The sequence below is a fragment of the Aspergillus mulundensis genome (genome assembly GCF_003369625.1).
Source record: "Aspergillus mulundensis strain DSM 5745 chromosome Unknown scaffold_3, whole genome shotgun sequence".
Classification (NCBI taxonomy): Eukaryota; Fungi; Ascomycota; class Eurotiomycetes; order Eurotiales; family Aspergillaceae; genus Aspergillus; species Aspergillus mulundensis.
In genome coordinates this window covers 3208433-3223308 of record NW_020797891.1, presented here as the reverse complement: position 1 = coordinate 3223308, position 14876 = coordinate 3208433, and the positions used below count along the sequence as shown (strand labels likewise).

At 52.2% G+C, this 14876-nt stretch overlaps 6 protein-coding genes across 6 annotated transcripts; 3 read left to right on the top strand and 3 right to left on the bottom strand.

Annotated features, from left to right (window-relative positions):
• Positions 1 to 1983: 1983 nt before the first annotated feature.
• Positions 1984 to 2652, bottom strand: DSM5745_04475 (uncharacterized protein; the record flags this gene model as incomplete). Its single annotated transcript, XM_026746491.1, has 2 exons — positions 1984 to 2562; positions 2617 to 2652. The coding sequence occupies 2 exons, from the start codon at positions 2650 to 2652 to the stop codon at positions 1984 to 1986; spliced, it is 615 nt and encodes a 204-aa protein (XP_026605487.1).
• Positions 2653 to 3686: 1034 nt separating this feature from the next.
• On the bottom strand, positions 3687 to 4088 carry DSM5745_04474 (uncharacterized protein; the record flags this gene model as incomplete). The annotated part of the gene is made up of 1 exon (XM_026746490.1): positions 3687 to 4088. The coding sequence occupies one exon, from the start codon at positions 4086 to 4088 to the stop codon at positions 3687 to 3689; it is 402 nt and encodes a 133-aa protein (XP_026605486.1).
• Positions 4089 to 6256: 2168 nt separating this feature from the next.
• On the top strand, positions 6257 to 6883 carry DSM5745_04473 (uncharacterized protein; the record flags this gene model as incomplete). Its single annotated transcript, XM_026746489.1, has 1 exon — positions 6257 to 6883. The coding sequence occupies one exon, from the start codon at positions 6257 to 6259 to the stop codon at positions 6881 to 6883; it is 627 nt and encodes a 208-aa protein (XP_026605485.1).
• A 1839-nt stretch (positions 6884 to 8722) lies between these two features.
• DSM5745_04472 (uncharacterized protein) lies at positions 8723 to 10846 on the top strand (the record flags this gene model as incomplete). Its single annotated transcript, XM_026746488.1, has 1 exon — positions 8723 to 10846. One exon carries the CDS (start codon positions 8723 to 8725, stop codon positions 10844 to 10846), a length of 2124 nt encoding a protein of 707 aa, XP_026605484.1.
• A 1458-nt stretch (positions 10847 to 12304) lies between these two features.
• DSM5745_04471 (uncharacterized protein) lies at positions 12305 to 13516 on the bottom strand (the record flags this gene model as incomplete). The annotated part of the gene is made up of 1 exon (XM_026746487.1): positions 12305 to 13516. The coding sequence occupies one exon, from the start codon at positions 13514 to 13516 to the stop codon at positions 12305 to 12307; it is 1212 nt and encodes a 403-aa protein (XP_026605483.1).
• Positions 13517 to 13944: 428 nt separating this feature from the next.
• Positions 13945 to 14821, top strand: DSM5745_04470 (uncharacterized protein; the record flags this gene model as incomplete). Its single annotated transcript, XM_026746486.1, has 3 exons — positions 13945 to 14303; positions 14363 to 14591; positions 14642 to 14821. The coding sequence occupies 3 exons, from the start codon at positions 13945 to 13947 to the stop codon at positions 14819 to 14821; spliced, it is 768 nt and encodes a 255-aa protein (XP_026605482.1).
• Between the last annotated feature and the right edge of the window lie 55 nt (positions 14822 to 14876).

Sequence of the window (14876 nt, the reverse complement as noted above, 5' to 3'; positions counted from 1 at the left end):
CGCCGCGTCGCCGGGGCGCAGGGCAGTGCCCACAAGGCTGTGTTGCCTGGTGTTCCGACTGGCTTAGCCGCTTGTTGCCCGGGCCCACTGGCAATGCTAAGCCTCAGCCAGCACGGAAGAGCCAGCACCAAAAGGGAGGCGGGGCCGAGGAGAGCGGGAGGGGGTACATAGAGAGCCCACCTGTTGGAGTAGAAAGTTGAACTTGGAGAGTTTGCCCGATGGCGAGTTAACAACAAGGCACTGATCTACCCGCTGCTACCTAGAGGATTTGAGCTTTTGCAGAGCACAGTGCGTAAAGAGTAGTAGGCTGCATTTATGATAATCAGACATGACCAATGGATGGTTGAAATTATCCGTGCTATGTCTGTACTCGGTAGAAAGCGTAGACCATGTCCGAGATTCAAAAGCTCCTACCCGCATATATTGCCCCTTTATTTGTGGGCTATTCGTGCCAGTCAAGACAATGGAGCCCTTGAAGATACCAGGTATTAAGCATATTCTTATTTTTTGCCAGAGACACACGGTAGCACCATAAGGCGCAATATATACCTATTTCTTTCGGAGAATTCATTCAAGTGTGATATTACATGTCCTTTGGAAATAAAGCTTCTCTGCCAGGAACTTGATTCTATTACATTGCAAATTCCATTTCAGAATCTGAGCTTGCCGGCGGCCTAGTACAAAAGTGAATATCCTAGGAAGCTTGTTTTACTTGTTGCGTGTTATTTATGTAGGCTATTTATGTAGGCACGTGAGACTGAACTGACACCTGACGCGTAAGGCACACTATAATGTACTGCTACTAAATCCAAATCATGACAACAGTTGTTCAAGCTATCACTGGCAATAAGCGACTATCATCTTTCATTCATCATAAGCGTCGTCATTGCCATATATCCCGCCATGCGCCTCCGCCATGTGCTTGTAAATCCTGCCAGGAATCACCTCCTCCCCGCAGAAATAACACAGTGGACGCCGCAGTCTTCAACGGGACACTCCATATGGCCGCAACCTGATACCTTCTCCGTTATTATTCCGCACTGCGGACACGGTCGAATCCTGCGACTGCCGGCGGAACTGTCCTCATACTCAGATCAGAGCTCTTCCTCGCAGCTCTCGCACGTCCATTCCCGAAGCCCAGGCGGCATTCCAAGGGCGCAATCTCGTTTCATAAACATGGCCTTTTGCGGTAGAGCATACTGAGCACCATGCAAACATCCACGTTCCTTGCGTTTCAACTGCCGGATTCACATCTTTGACCGCGCGCATGCCTTTTCCGTACTTGGTCAAGGTGCGTGGAGCGGGACAGCGCCGACAGAACGGACATGCAAGGGCAGCTGTGTTGATGACCACACCGGATCTGTTCCTCCCATACCACACGGCGCAGCAGGATGCACAAACGCGCTGGAGGCACCCTCGGCGACCGCAAGCTGGGATCACAGCGGAAGGCCGGAAGGACGAAAAGCAGAGAGTGCAGTCTACCTTTGCCGCTTTGCCGCTGTACACAAGATCCTTGACATGCGAGATAAGGCGCTTCGCATCGAAAACAGGCTTTCCTCGAAGGGTCAAGGGGCTGTCCTGGGGATTGAAAAGGGAGAACCTTTCCACGAACTGCTCGCTTCCTATTGACGAAATGAGATGGTGAATCGAACGATTCGTGAACGGGGATTTGCCAGGATTCTCCGAATCATTTGCCAGCCATGAAAACCGGGTTTCAGCCGCAAGAGCCCTTAAAGATGTTTTGGTGCCTACTATGGTCTCCCGGCCGGACTCAGGCAAACAAAGATGCATTAAAAGTGCTGGGTTGATACTCCTCCGGCCATATTATTTGGTTACTACACTTGCTGCAATTGATAACGTGCGCCGTAAGTTTGCCGATGCTGATGCTATTGGTGCTCTGTTCTTGAGAGTAGTGACACTTGGACGGACCCGGCGCGATTCCATGTTGTACACAATGTACTGGGGCCGGCAGGACACTACATCTCACTCGACCCAGGTGGCGTCAGAACTAGGAGTTGTGTCGTGCGAGGCTCCTATCTCAATGCGCGCCTTGTTTGAGTCTAAGGACTCCAGAGGATCAAGCCCCAAACAAATGCCACATTTCGCGTCAGGGCCCATGATAGTCACAGAGCGAGGATACTGGCACAGTTGACAGGTGAACAGTGGTCCGATGGGGCAGACTGCCTTCTTGGGTGTCCAGGGAATGTGGATAGTCGGCTCGGCGTCAAGGCTGATCTCGAGCGTCTTGAGGGCAACCAGACATTCGAACAAGGCAACGTCCAATGTCTTGAAAAGCCTGTGGGGACTGTTCGGCTTTTCGGCATTTGACTCTTTTCGCGCCGTTTTGTGTGTCTGGTTGGCATCTAGGAGAAGGTTCAAGCAGCCGAGAGGCCATGTTTCCTGTACATGGACATTGTTCCAGTTATCTCTGTAACTATACATCTCATACTCTGCCGCATCGGCCAGGAAAGTAACACCCATCCGGACAGCAAGTGCGGCAAGAAGCGTTGCGGCCCTGGCGCTCAATCGCGTCCCGGGAACTATAGTGTGCAGCAAGATCTTCTAAAACTGGCAGTCATATTTTTCGCCCGTTAGCTGGATGGGGATCGGCCGCACCTGGTTGGTATTTGACTTCGTGACGTGCTCAGGCATGTTCTTGGGCTCCTTGACGTACGTCAGTCGCGTGAGGATTCGCCCTAAGCGGCGTAAAATGGGGGATTTGCAAGACCTGCCGATTTCCAGGAGCTCGCCTCTATCCAGGCCGTCAAGAGATTCTCCATCCGCAAATTCCACTGTCGGGCCGAAGAATACGCAGGGAAATCGATCAGTGTCGGAGATGTTGTCTATGATGGACTGGATCTCCGCTGAAAATTGTACCACTCCTCTAGCCACTGCTCCATCACTTTTTTCTTGTCTGCATTCTGGATATTTCCCACTGCCTTGCCGAAAGCATTAACAAGCTCGTCTCGTCCGGACCACGCCCTATTCTTGCAAACAACGCGCCACAATGCTCCAAATAAGGGGTTGATGGCTATTGCACCGACGTCTTCAGTAACGATTCGCTCTAGATGCTGAGAGGCGATCTCGCGGTACGCCGAGTCGTTTCCCAACGCTCAACCGGATTTGTGGCCGGGGTCGGCTTTTTGGGCAGCTGCTGAAGGACGCTTGACCCGATGGCAACTTCCGTGATACGGATTGAACTATTGCGGGTGTACGGCACGGTAAAGAGTCGTCTTGCTTTTGGGTCCTTCTCGTCTTTGAGGTCCTTGATTCCTTCCGTCGAGACATATAAAAACTAGCGTCCCGGTAATCCAACATCGATGCTGTGCGCGCTAGGCTTCTACACCCTTATCCATGCTAGCAGAAGCTCAATAGATGCCTTGGATATTGACTCCGACGTTAAATCGTCGAGCCTTATACACGCGCCGCCGGTCATCCCGCAGAGGAAGGTGTAGTAATTGGCGCAGCGACGCGGCATATCCAACTGCAAGAGTGCAAAGACCTGTGCCCCTTTCTCTCCGTACGCTACCATAGTACTTTTGCCACCGATACCCAATCCAAGAACGAAGGGCCAAATCCGTCGTACGATTGCGGCTGCGAAAGGGCGCGGGCTTCGGTGTCGGCGTTGGTCAGATGCTCAGGCTGCGGTATTGTTCCGTGAGGGGGAGCATCGGTGTAGAGGAGGATTACGGTATCGTCTTTGCGTCCGGTCGCATCAGAGAATACGCCTCGGCCAACGCTGTCTTTGCGGCTTCTGGGTAGTCGCCGCCGCCGCCAGCCTCCAGTGATTTGGTGAATGCGATGACATCCGGCTGATTTGCAGACTCTTGTGTTGGGGACAGGCCAAGAGAAAACTTGATTAGCTCTTCCCGGTCTGTGTAGTCACGGTACGCGATCACTCCCAGTCGGGAGAAGCAGCTGGCCAGGGCGGAGATGGAGATAATCCGAGGAAGAGAGGTATTCAACGATGTAAGAAAATCTTGCATTGATGCTGTCGCATCGGCGACGATGAGCAGGTTGTATTTCTCCAGGGTGGATGATCTGTGGAGAAACGAGGAATGGCGGGGAAAGCAGCATTTTGTATACATACTGACGAAGGCAGCAAATGGATGGAGCTGGTGAGTCAACCTTCCCTCAATGACAGTGAACAACCATCTTGATTGGTTCTGAATCAAAGTCCTTGGCTGATTCAATTGGGGGCAGTGCTCCCTGACTGAAATATCAAGCCGGTCTCTTCAGGACACGTCAAGATTGTTCAGCTGCTGCTGGAAGCGGGAGCAAATGTCAATGTCGCCACTGTGGACAGGATACTGTTCTGCGCTGAAGCGCCCTCAACGGTGATCTGAGACTCAGCCATGTATAAACAACATGGGTAGGTGAGGCAGTGCTGGGGGGATTCGGGGCGTTACCTTTAGAGTGCTGTTAGCCAATTCTTCTAGCATGTCATTTTCTAGAAATCGAGTTGAAGCTTGAGGCCATGCGTGTGGAAGAGCACTGGAGGAAAGTCCTAGATAAACATCTTTCTTGCTTCAGGACTTGAACCCAAGAAGGCTATACAGACAGCGAGTGAGTAGGAGCACGGCTATACAAATCCTAGGGGGTAAGACAGATGCCTGTTAAAGGAGCCTAGACTTCTATGTTCTGGGTATTTCAGGGGATGGCTGTATGTATTTCAAGTAAAGGTAAGTCCCATAACAGTTCGATAAAAGTTCAGGACATTAATACTCGATTATCAGTTAAACTAGGCTTGCAGTCAGCCTCAAGGGCGCGCGTAAGCTGGTACATTGGTCTCGTGACTGGGGGATTGCTCTGGTTGTGTTGTGCTTCTCCTGCTCCTTCTCGAATATTCTCTCCACCACACTTCCTCAAACCACTTGCGTCCAACGCAATCTTATTAGATAGCGAAGTACGCTGCTTGCTTTGTGCCGCCTACTTGTCTGATCTGGTCATCTAACGAAACATTCCAGTTCCCATCAGTTTTCCTTTTCCCCAGCTCTATCGTCTCTTCGCTCTCGCCACTCTCATTGAAGCCACTTGCGTTTAAGTTGCTCCAGGGAAGAAAGCAGAGTGAGTTGCTTGCCCCATTTCAGCTACTCGTGTCATTCGATCTTCTAAACGAGCCTCCTAGTTCCCAGTTCCCTTCAGTGTTCCTCGTCTGAGTCTCTTAACTCGCCGCACCGCCGCACCGCCGCACCATGAGCTCCAACACACCATCAACCCCTCCGGCCGACGTGAACGCTCCCACCGACCCCTTCCACATCCCCGGGCCGTGCTGCCATTATCCCTCCATATGCTCCCATTCCAAAAACGCCATCGCACCCCCGGAACCAGGCTCCACACTCATAATCCGCGACGCAGAATCCGGCCTCGTGATCACGACTGGCAAAGACGGCCTCTTGCGCCTAGCCCCTCTCCCCCGCGAAGAATTCCACCGTGATCCCAATTTTGATAGCAAAAACAAACCTCCGCAGCCGCGCAGCTACTGGTGGAACTGTACCAGGAACCAGGACGGCTGGCGGGCATTCCAGAACGCGGTTTCGCACCGGTACATGATGCACGATCCTTGGGGGAACCACCAAGCGGGGACTGCAGCACCTGGTAGGATCTTTCGTTCTTGGCTGCTGTTTCGCATCTGTGAACACCCTGCTGGTGGATACTTGCTGCTTACAAGGGCGTCGCGTAATGCGTCTCTGGTGAAACTTGGGGCCGGAGACGGTTTGAAGATGGGAAACCCTAGGGGGGCACAGGGAGTGCGTTGGGAATTCATCAAGGTTCCGCGTGAGGACATCAATCCCCTTGTAGTGAGCCTAGTGAAGCAGGAGCTGACTTTTCGGTAGTGCCCCATACGAACACGTCCCGAGTACTGCCATGAGTTCTTCGATCGACTCTTGAATACCAACAATGAAGTCCAACTACACCCAGAAGTTCTGCCTTCAAAATTGTTAAGACGAAATTAGGAAAGAAACTAGCCCATTATCCTAGTGACATTGCCCTGCTCGCGGGAATTCTGATAAGCCCCAGCGCCTCAATCACAGGCAGCCTTAAGAGTCCCTATCTTTGTTCAACCCATCAAGATACATGGTCATCATCTGCAATCATAAACCCAATGGAGGTTCCGGTGGTGAGTTCCGATACTCAAACCTCGTGACCCAGGAAGTCTATCCCGAGATCAAGCTCGTCATCACTTTCCGAATTTTCACTCGGCCAAAGCCACACAACCTTCGCCATCAAGACGCCGTCGAAAACGACAATCAAAATGAAATCCCATAGCCTCAACGCACAAGAGCAACGGGCTCGCTCTCTCCGCCGTACCCTCGCTGAGCGGCAAATCGTGGAAGACAATGCAGTCGCACCGCCACCATCATCATCCACGACATCGCAAACAGCAGGGCGCGATAGCAGCACGTCACCAGCGGCGGATCATCGCCCAGATAGACCTCCAAGTCCTCAAGTCCCAGCTCAGGCCCAGCCTACGTGCCCCTACGCCGGGGGGACATTCATAATCCGGCACATCAAAACAGGCCGAGTGATCTCGCTGCAAGACGGCATGCTCAGACTCCACGACGCAGGGAAAGCTCATGATGGTGGAAGCCATTGGCGTTGCATCGAGAGTCCGGATCTATGGCTCGAGTTCAGGAACGCCGTGTCTGCCAGGTTTATCGAGACTGATTGGTGGCAACAGCGACAATTTGGCGCCACTGGTATATTGCACAGTGACGACGCCAAGTTCTGTGTGCGGCCGCACCCGGGTGGCGGGTATCGCATGCTTGTCAAGTACGAGACTGGGTTTAGGCCTATGCTTACAGGTGGCAATTTGGGGGATCGGCTTGTTGTTGCCGAGGTCGGTGTTTTTGGGTCATTGTGGGAGTTTCTCGAGGTCTGAGCTTCGGCTTTCTTGGTGTGACCTTGTTGTGAGGAGCAGGGAGGGCAACAAGTGTGCCGGAATTGTTGTCTTGAAGGTGTTACCGGTAAGGGTGGAAAAGGGGGACTCCCAGGTCAGTCTTGAGAATACTATAATCATTCAAGCTTGTTAGACACAGATCCTTAACTTGCTTGACATTAAAGGCTACTCAGAAAACTGTTACCTGAGTCAATATGTTATGATGTTTAAGGACGGAGAGCACCGTAGCATGATGGCCAGGGGCGTAGATTAACAGATTAAGAGAATCAAGTTTGCAATCTGCTCAGAAATGCCTCGAGGCTAACTAGTCTCGTGACCGTGGTCCGTTTGTGTTGTGTTGCTCCTCCCCCGACCTCTTCATTTCTCTCCCCCCACTCTCCCACAAGCCAAGTTCATTCAAATTGTTGTTCAGCAAATCGGACAACAGCTTAAGTTATTACTTTGTCTGGCTGTGTAACCAATTCTTCTTATCAGATCATCCTAGTTTTCCACGTCGCAAACGACGCCCTCACTAAGAACCCACAACCTGCATCAATCATGAGCTTCGAGAAACTATCGTTGTCCCCCATCGATGATTCCATCGGCCAAGATACACCCACCCATACAACTCGCAGCTCCTCGCCGTGCGCCGATGCTAAAATGCCTGCCTCCCCCGTCCCAGTCGCCGCATGCCCGGAACCTGGCTCGACCTTCATCATCCGCGATCCAACCACCGGCTACGTTATCACCTTAATATATGGATATCTATGTCTGCTCCCCGGCTTGAAAAGCGACGGTCTCACATGCAGAGGCAAAATTGGACGTGGGAACTGGTGGAGTTGTGTGCGGAACAAGGGTCTCTGGCTGGGTTTCCAGAACGTTGTCTCGGGCAACTTCATCGGACACAATGGCCCAAAGGGGAACGATGAAAGGAAATGGACGTTTGTGGCCACTGCGCAGTGTCTTGGGGAGTGGGAGTTCTTCTGCGCGCGCCAGCATCCAAGCGGCGGGCATGTTTTGCTTGTCTGGTTTAATGGGGGTTTTCGGGCAATGAGGGCTGGTGAACAGCAAGGGGGGGGAGTTGGTTGTCGCTGAGGAAGGGCAGGACAGGACGCCGTGGGAGTTTATCAAGGTTGACTTTGGAGCTTAGGGGCTTTCAGCTATGCAATCAATGTAGGTGAAGCTTGTTTGCTGGTCATTGATTCCTTTCATATGGAAGCTGATATTGTGTCATAGCTTGAGTGTTCTCGCTAGATTCAAGATGCGTATTGAAAATTCTATCCCGAGGCGCATTGCGTTACGATCCTCGCACACCTGCAATAAGACCACATTGGTTCCCGTATCTCCGCATTTTTGACTGCCGCTTGAGGGCGAGAAGTCGAGAGGGGAGACATCGGTCCCGAACTCCCTAGTTACTGAGCATGCAAAGCATCGAACAAGTATCTTGCGTACAATAAAAATGTCTGTAATTCCAATAAGCGAACAAGCGCTAGCAGGGACCGGACAACAGCCTTCAGACCCTCCGCCCGCGGGCGGACCATCACTCCAGCCTATTATGATAGAAGTGACCACAGCTACAATGTGGGGGGAAGCTTGTCAGTGAATGCCCCACTTCAATATTGGGACGGGGCCAGGGAGGCGAAAATCAACAAGGGCGCTTCATTCACTATCACTTGCTCCTATTTAGTGTTTCCATTCACTCGCTTCGCAGCTGGTCTGCCGCCTATAAATACTCACCGACCGACCCGACTTTGACTTGCTCAGACACCACCTCATCTCAACACAATACTCCATCACCTTCTGAGCAGAATCCGCATCTTCTTTTAGTCTCAAACATAGAAGATGCCCGCAGATCAAAACAATCAGTCGCCCCCGCCTGATGGAATGGAATGGGAAAGGACTACCCCACCCGAGTCCCAGCTTTCGCACCTTCCACGGGAACTAATCCATCTCATTGCCAGCAATCTTGACGTCGCGGACCTGAACTGTTTCGCCCGTTCATCAACCTATCTTAATGACCTCTTGTCGCCTTCTCTCTACCGGATTGGCGCAACATACATACGAAATGACACGGACGCAACAGCGCTGATATGGGCCGTCAGGAATGGTCTCAATGTAGCCGTGGAGCGCCTGTTGCTGAATGGTGCTGATCCCTACATTTTGACTCCTCGGCGATCGAACAACGGTTCGTCGACTGCCTTCCACGCAGCTGTCCGCCGCCGCAATACCGAAGCGCTCTCACTTCTACTCCAAGTCGGTCCCTGTCCCTCGACCATTGATACGTCCGGAAAAACGCCGCTTCAAATCGCTTGTTTCCCCGGCGGTCTCGGCATGGTCCGTATGATCCTAGCTGCTGCACCGGAAAACTGGGTGGATTACAACCGCGACTGGTATTACAGTATGTCGATCGCCGTTACCAAGAACTGTGAAGATATTGCCCGGTGTCTTTTGGAAGCTGGACGCCGGACAAACCCGACCCCTGCCCGGGCGCTGAAGCCTGAGCTTATTATCCATGCCACAAGAAAGGGTCACTTGGGCATGGTGCAGTTACTTGCTGAGTTTGGATGGAATGACTGGGGACTTGTGAGCCATGAGACAAAATTTATCACGCCTCTACATCTTGCCGCAAAAAAGGGACATGCGGATCTCGCCGAGCTGCTGATTTCCTACGGAGCCGACGTCAATGCTGGGGATAGTGAGGGTTTGACCCCTTTATGGGAGGCCGTGGTGCGCGCGAGGTCCGCAACTGTTGACGTGCTCCTTAAAGCTGGGGCTGATGCCAATGCCATCTTCCCGGATGGCAACAAGGGGTCGCGAACTCTGCTACACATATCCGCCATCAATGGAGTTGTAGCCATTGCACATTTACTACTCAGTGCTGGAGCTCGGGTAAATGATGTTACCAGATACAAATGTAGTGCTCTGAATTATGCGGCTGTCAGAGGCCACCTTTCTGTTGTTGAGCTTCTGCTTGATTGGGGCTGCGATATGAATGCTATTAAAGACTACGGATACACCCCTTTGGCTCAAGCCGTCGCCGGAGGACACGACAGAATAGTCGCCCTCTTACTCTCCCGCGGCGCTCATGTCGACGCCAAAGAAGACGCGCTCAACCCCCTGACCGCCGCAGCCATACACAAGCGTGTCAGTCTAATTCAACCTCTTGTCAACGCAGGATTCATGGTCAACCCTGGCCCCTCATTCAAGCAAGAGAAACCTCCGGTTTTCCACACGACTGACCTAGCGGTAATCAAAGAATTTATCCGCTGTGGCGCAAACGTCCGCATCTTGATGGAAGATGGTTCATCCATACTACACCATGTCGCGAAGAAAGCGGACCCTGAAACTATTCAGTTTCTGATTGACCAAGGAGCGGACATTAATGCTTTCGGACCCAACAAAGAGACCGCCCTGCATGTAGCAGTGGCAAACGAAGACCGGATGTTATTCAAAAGGTGCAAAGTCCTCGTGTTGGCAGGGATCGACCTAGACGCCCGCAACGCAGACGGGGAGACTGCCATCCACTATGCCATCCGCCATGATCGATGGGCATTGGAAGACCTCCTGGATGCGGGTGCAGATGCTAATGTACCGGATCTGAACGGCACAACACCATTGCTCTTCGCGGCTTCGATCGAGGAAAGATGCTACATGATTGAGTGGCTGGTCAAGGCCGGCGCCGATGTGACAGCCGAAGATAAGTCTGGTCAGACAGCCCTGCATTATTTCGCAGTCTATCGCATCGAAGAGGCTTTCGAGATGCTTCTGCTTAGACATGAGGCCGTGGGACACAATTACATGAAGCCAGATGCTGAAGGCTTGACGGTCGCGGATAAAGCTGTTAAATCCCTATACCTCCCTATTTTGACCTTGCTCTATAATAGGAAGATTAACGGGATGGACGTTTTGGACGCCGAGCAGCGCGTGTTGGTCGAGGACTTGCTGCAAAAGCAAACGGACAAATGAGCGTCTCTTGGCTTTTTGGGAGTATCATTCCAAGGTTGACTCTATTCATTATGATGTTCCTGGACTGTACTTAGCTTAGCCTACCAACGATGATAAGTCATCTCTATTCGCTTTTTGCTTAACTGCGCAGGCTAAGTATCATGTGGTACTAGCATTCGCACTTCCCCCTTCTCCCAGCCGATGCATAAGCATCTTGATCTCACAACTCTATCATAGGCTGCAGGGAGTTATGGCGCTCTTGCTTTCTAGTGTATATAACAGTCTCTCGTCCTCCGTGCCTGAAGTCATACAGACAGATCTGGCAGCCGCTCGAAATGACATGGTGAAGGTACGCGTAGTTCTACCTGAATGTTCTGACTATTACAGCAGAAATCCAGCAAATTGATCCCGTCAATCCTGCTCCGTCCGCATGTTAGGGAGTTCCACCTGTTTGGATCGGTACTCAACTTAGATATAACCAGGATCTAAGGTCTTCTGCAGAAATATATAGTGTACGGGACTAACATAAAGTTGCACGATCCTAAGTTTGACTTTGGCGATGGGATGTTTGTACCTTCTAACTGTTTCTTGCATATTATCGACATCATGCAGATTCCGGGCTAGGATGGGTGAGTATAACCGGGTTGTATATATGGTAGCACGTAGCTTTCCCAAGGTCGACTATATACATTGCCGGCCAGATTGAATCGGCAGTAGATACAAATCAACACATGGCGTGGGAGATCGGTCATCCTACCATATATTTGATATACAATTTCGCCAGATTGAGTGCTAATATATATGTCGTTGATACGGCATTTCCTTGAACTAAAGGCAACGAACAAATCGGGCGCAGGGCTGCTACCAAGCTATCCAACCTTAGATGCGACTCTACGTGATGCGGGCTATTCTTTCCTCCGAATACGTGATAAGCCTAGGGGCTTGTAGGATCCGAGATCCATACATTATTCCTGACACTGAGTTGTTTACACCACCAGCTCAGGAAGAGGAAGAACGCAGAGCATTGGTTTAGTGGTTGACTTCGGGAAAAGCACTAGGCAGTAGCGGAGTAGACCTAGTAAGGTTGTAGACTTGTTGCTGTAGGAAAGAAATAGTATGGCCAGTGGCTCCCCTTCGCTGAATGAGCAGACGAATCAATGGCCGAACGGCTTACTGCTGTCCTGCCGAGATATAACGAAACAACGAGCTATGCTCGGTATTTGCCCAAAGACTCCCACTGGTCAAAATTTGACTTGCCCTAGCCGCTGGCCTCTTGGACATCCGTCCTCCGCTTATCTTGCCAATATGAGTGAGGGCTAAGGAGATGTCGTAGGGGTTATCACCATGGCAAAGTATTACGAGCCAGGACGATATCTACAAGGTCCATTTCGCACGAATCGACAAGCACGAGGTCGTTCTCTACAGTAAGGTGGGGGCTCCAGGGCATGCAAACTTTGATTCAAGAAGTCTAAAGTATTATTATTCAAGTGTTGAATCGGTGCTAAAGAACTCTGCTTGGCAGTCTGCGTTGGCGCGCAGTGCGATTGCAAGCAGGATGGGGGTAACGCGTTCCATATCGGTTCGGTCCAAGGTGTTCCACGGGCCATACTGGCGCATTCTCATGAAGGCGTCTGGACTCTCTTTTTCGTCTCTCAAGAACGCTAGGTAGGCCTCGTCATACTCCGCGACGATGATAAAGATTTCATGTCTATCCTGGGAAACATGGATGCGTCGACCACGAGTATTCAGAAGCCCACCGTGGTCGGGGTAGCTCTTTAGCCAGGCAACTGCCTGTGCAGCTTCCTGCATGCAGATAGGGTTGGGCTTCTTGTATCGCCGCGCTGCCTTGACTTCGATCAAGGCACGCACCCTCTTCTCTTCATTGTTGGAGGACATGGACCCGGACACGACTTCGAGGTACCCATCTGTTCGGGCTTCATACGAGGTATGCTCAAAGTCGGCCTTTAGCGCGATGCGGTGAAAGCTCCATTCAAGAGGTAGACCCGTATGCACGGTCAGCGCAATCAGATAATTGACCAAGGCCGCGTTGACAATCTGCTCGTCCTTTGTCGGCGGCCACATCAGGGACTGGAGTTCGGGCTCGCCGGGGCTGACCACAGTGTAGGGACTTGGTTCTGTATCTGGAGGACCGTCATCATACTCATCCTCGAGAAGCTTTCCAGTGGGCGTTTGGGGCGTGGTCGCACTGATCTTCATATCTTGCAGTCTCTCGCGGAAGCCCTTCAGCGGTGGCTGGCCCTTGGCGAACTCCGGGTCCGTGGGGTTGAGCCGGGTGTTATAACGATGCTTCACTGGGGTCACGGCCACGCTGGGCCTCATGTCTTCGGATCGGATGCCCTCCGCTTGCCGCTGGCATAGCTGGGCAACGGCAAAGCTGGATTCTGGGATCTGGGGGGATCGCAGGGATTCGCGGTATGTTCGCCAGGAGTTGTATTTGGAGAGTCGGTCGTCCGCTTCCTCCTGCCACTCCTTCAGCCCAGAAAGATCCCAGTCGAAGGCTTTACCCTTGACCTCTATCCAAAGGACTCGCATAAGCAAGTATTGTCGCTCTTGGATTCCCGAAGCAGAGGTGTGCTTCGAGGTATGAAGGGATAGATTCTGTATGCCGAGCTCCTCGACACGCTTCTTCCATAATTCAATCGTTGATGGCAGGGATAGGTTGATAGCCATTCGTTCTATTCTCGGCGAAGCGAAGTGAGAGTCTGGTGAACGCGATAAGTGATACAACCGGATGGCAAGGCGAGTGCAAGACTCGCTGACGCCGAGGACGATAAATACCCATGCTTCTTGACACGGGCCCACAAGGAGCGACCGTGGTCAGCGGCTAAGCGCTCTCGACCCAGCGCCTCCCAGCCATTCAAAGAAATGAAGTTTTCTGTGTCACTGATCCTGGCGCTTCCAGGAAAGTGACAGAGGGGAGCGGCAGCCAATCAGCGGCCAACTTGTCCTGTAACGGCGGCAACGCACGTGACCACAACAAAGGCTCTCCTCCTTCTCCCTTCTCCTCGCCACTTTCTCGGACATCCTCCCCCTCATCACCATCCTCATCCTCATCCTCATCACCAACAGCTACACTACATCAATATCTCAGACTCAACATGGCCGACCCAATTCTGGCTGAAAGAAAGAGACGTCGCCAGCAACTCAGCGATATGTACGAAGCAGTCAAAACACTCGGTCCGCGACTCTCCTTGGCGCAACTGGTGGAAGTCAACATCCAGCGCGAGGAAATGAGCGACCGAATGACCCTGCTTGACAGTACCGGACCGCAATTCTTCACCCCCTACAAAGGTCCAGTATCAGCCCCGGAAATCTACACTCTTCAAGACTACGTGGCGTTGGACGAGGACGCCTACCACAATGCACGCGAGCTGGCTTGGTTCCTGCGACAGTATTTCCTGCAGTGTCAAGGCGCACTCCATTACACCACCAGTCCGCCCGGCGTCTCGTACTCCGAGTAAGCACTCATGACCCTTTCCTTTCTCGTTCGATCGCACCTAACTATTTCTCGTCTAGCCTGGGCGATTTTGGCTCCGGCGACCTGGCCGAGTACACCTTTGGCTCTGCCTGGGAAGTCACTGCTGCATGGCATGCATTACACAGCGGGGCACCGCATTCGGTGCTCCTCATGCGCTGCGAAATGCCCGACGGCGACGCTCTTTTCCATGGGGAAATCAAGACCGCGATCCGCGTGATGCACGGGCAGCTGAGGAGATCGTCGACTCGGCCCCATCTTGTTGCCCCGGTACATGGTCCCCAGTCACTTACCAGTGCCTACAACTGACCTTGTTGCAGGTCTTGCTGTTTTCAGCGATCGGGCAGCATCATGTTCGGATTATCGAAGCCTATCACGACGGCAAGAAACTCATCGTGCGCACAACTCCGCTCATCGACATGCGTAAGCGAGACGAGGAGCGACTGATCGGACTAACAAGATGGTGTTTGGGCGGTCCAAGTTCAAAGTCAACAACCTAAGCCTGTGGACCGCCCTCCATCTGCGATTGAACATTCCAGGACTGATTTTGTTTTG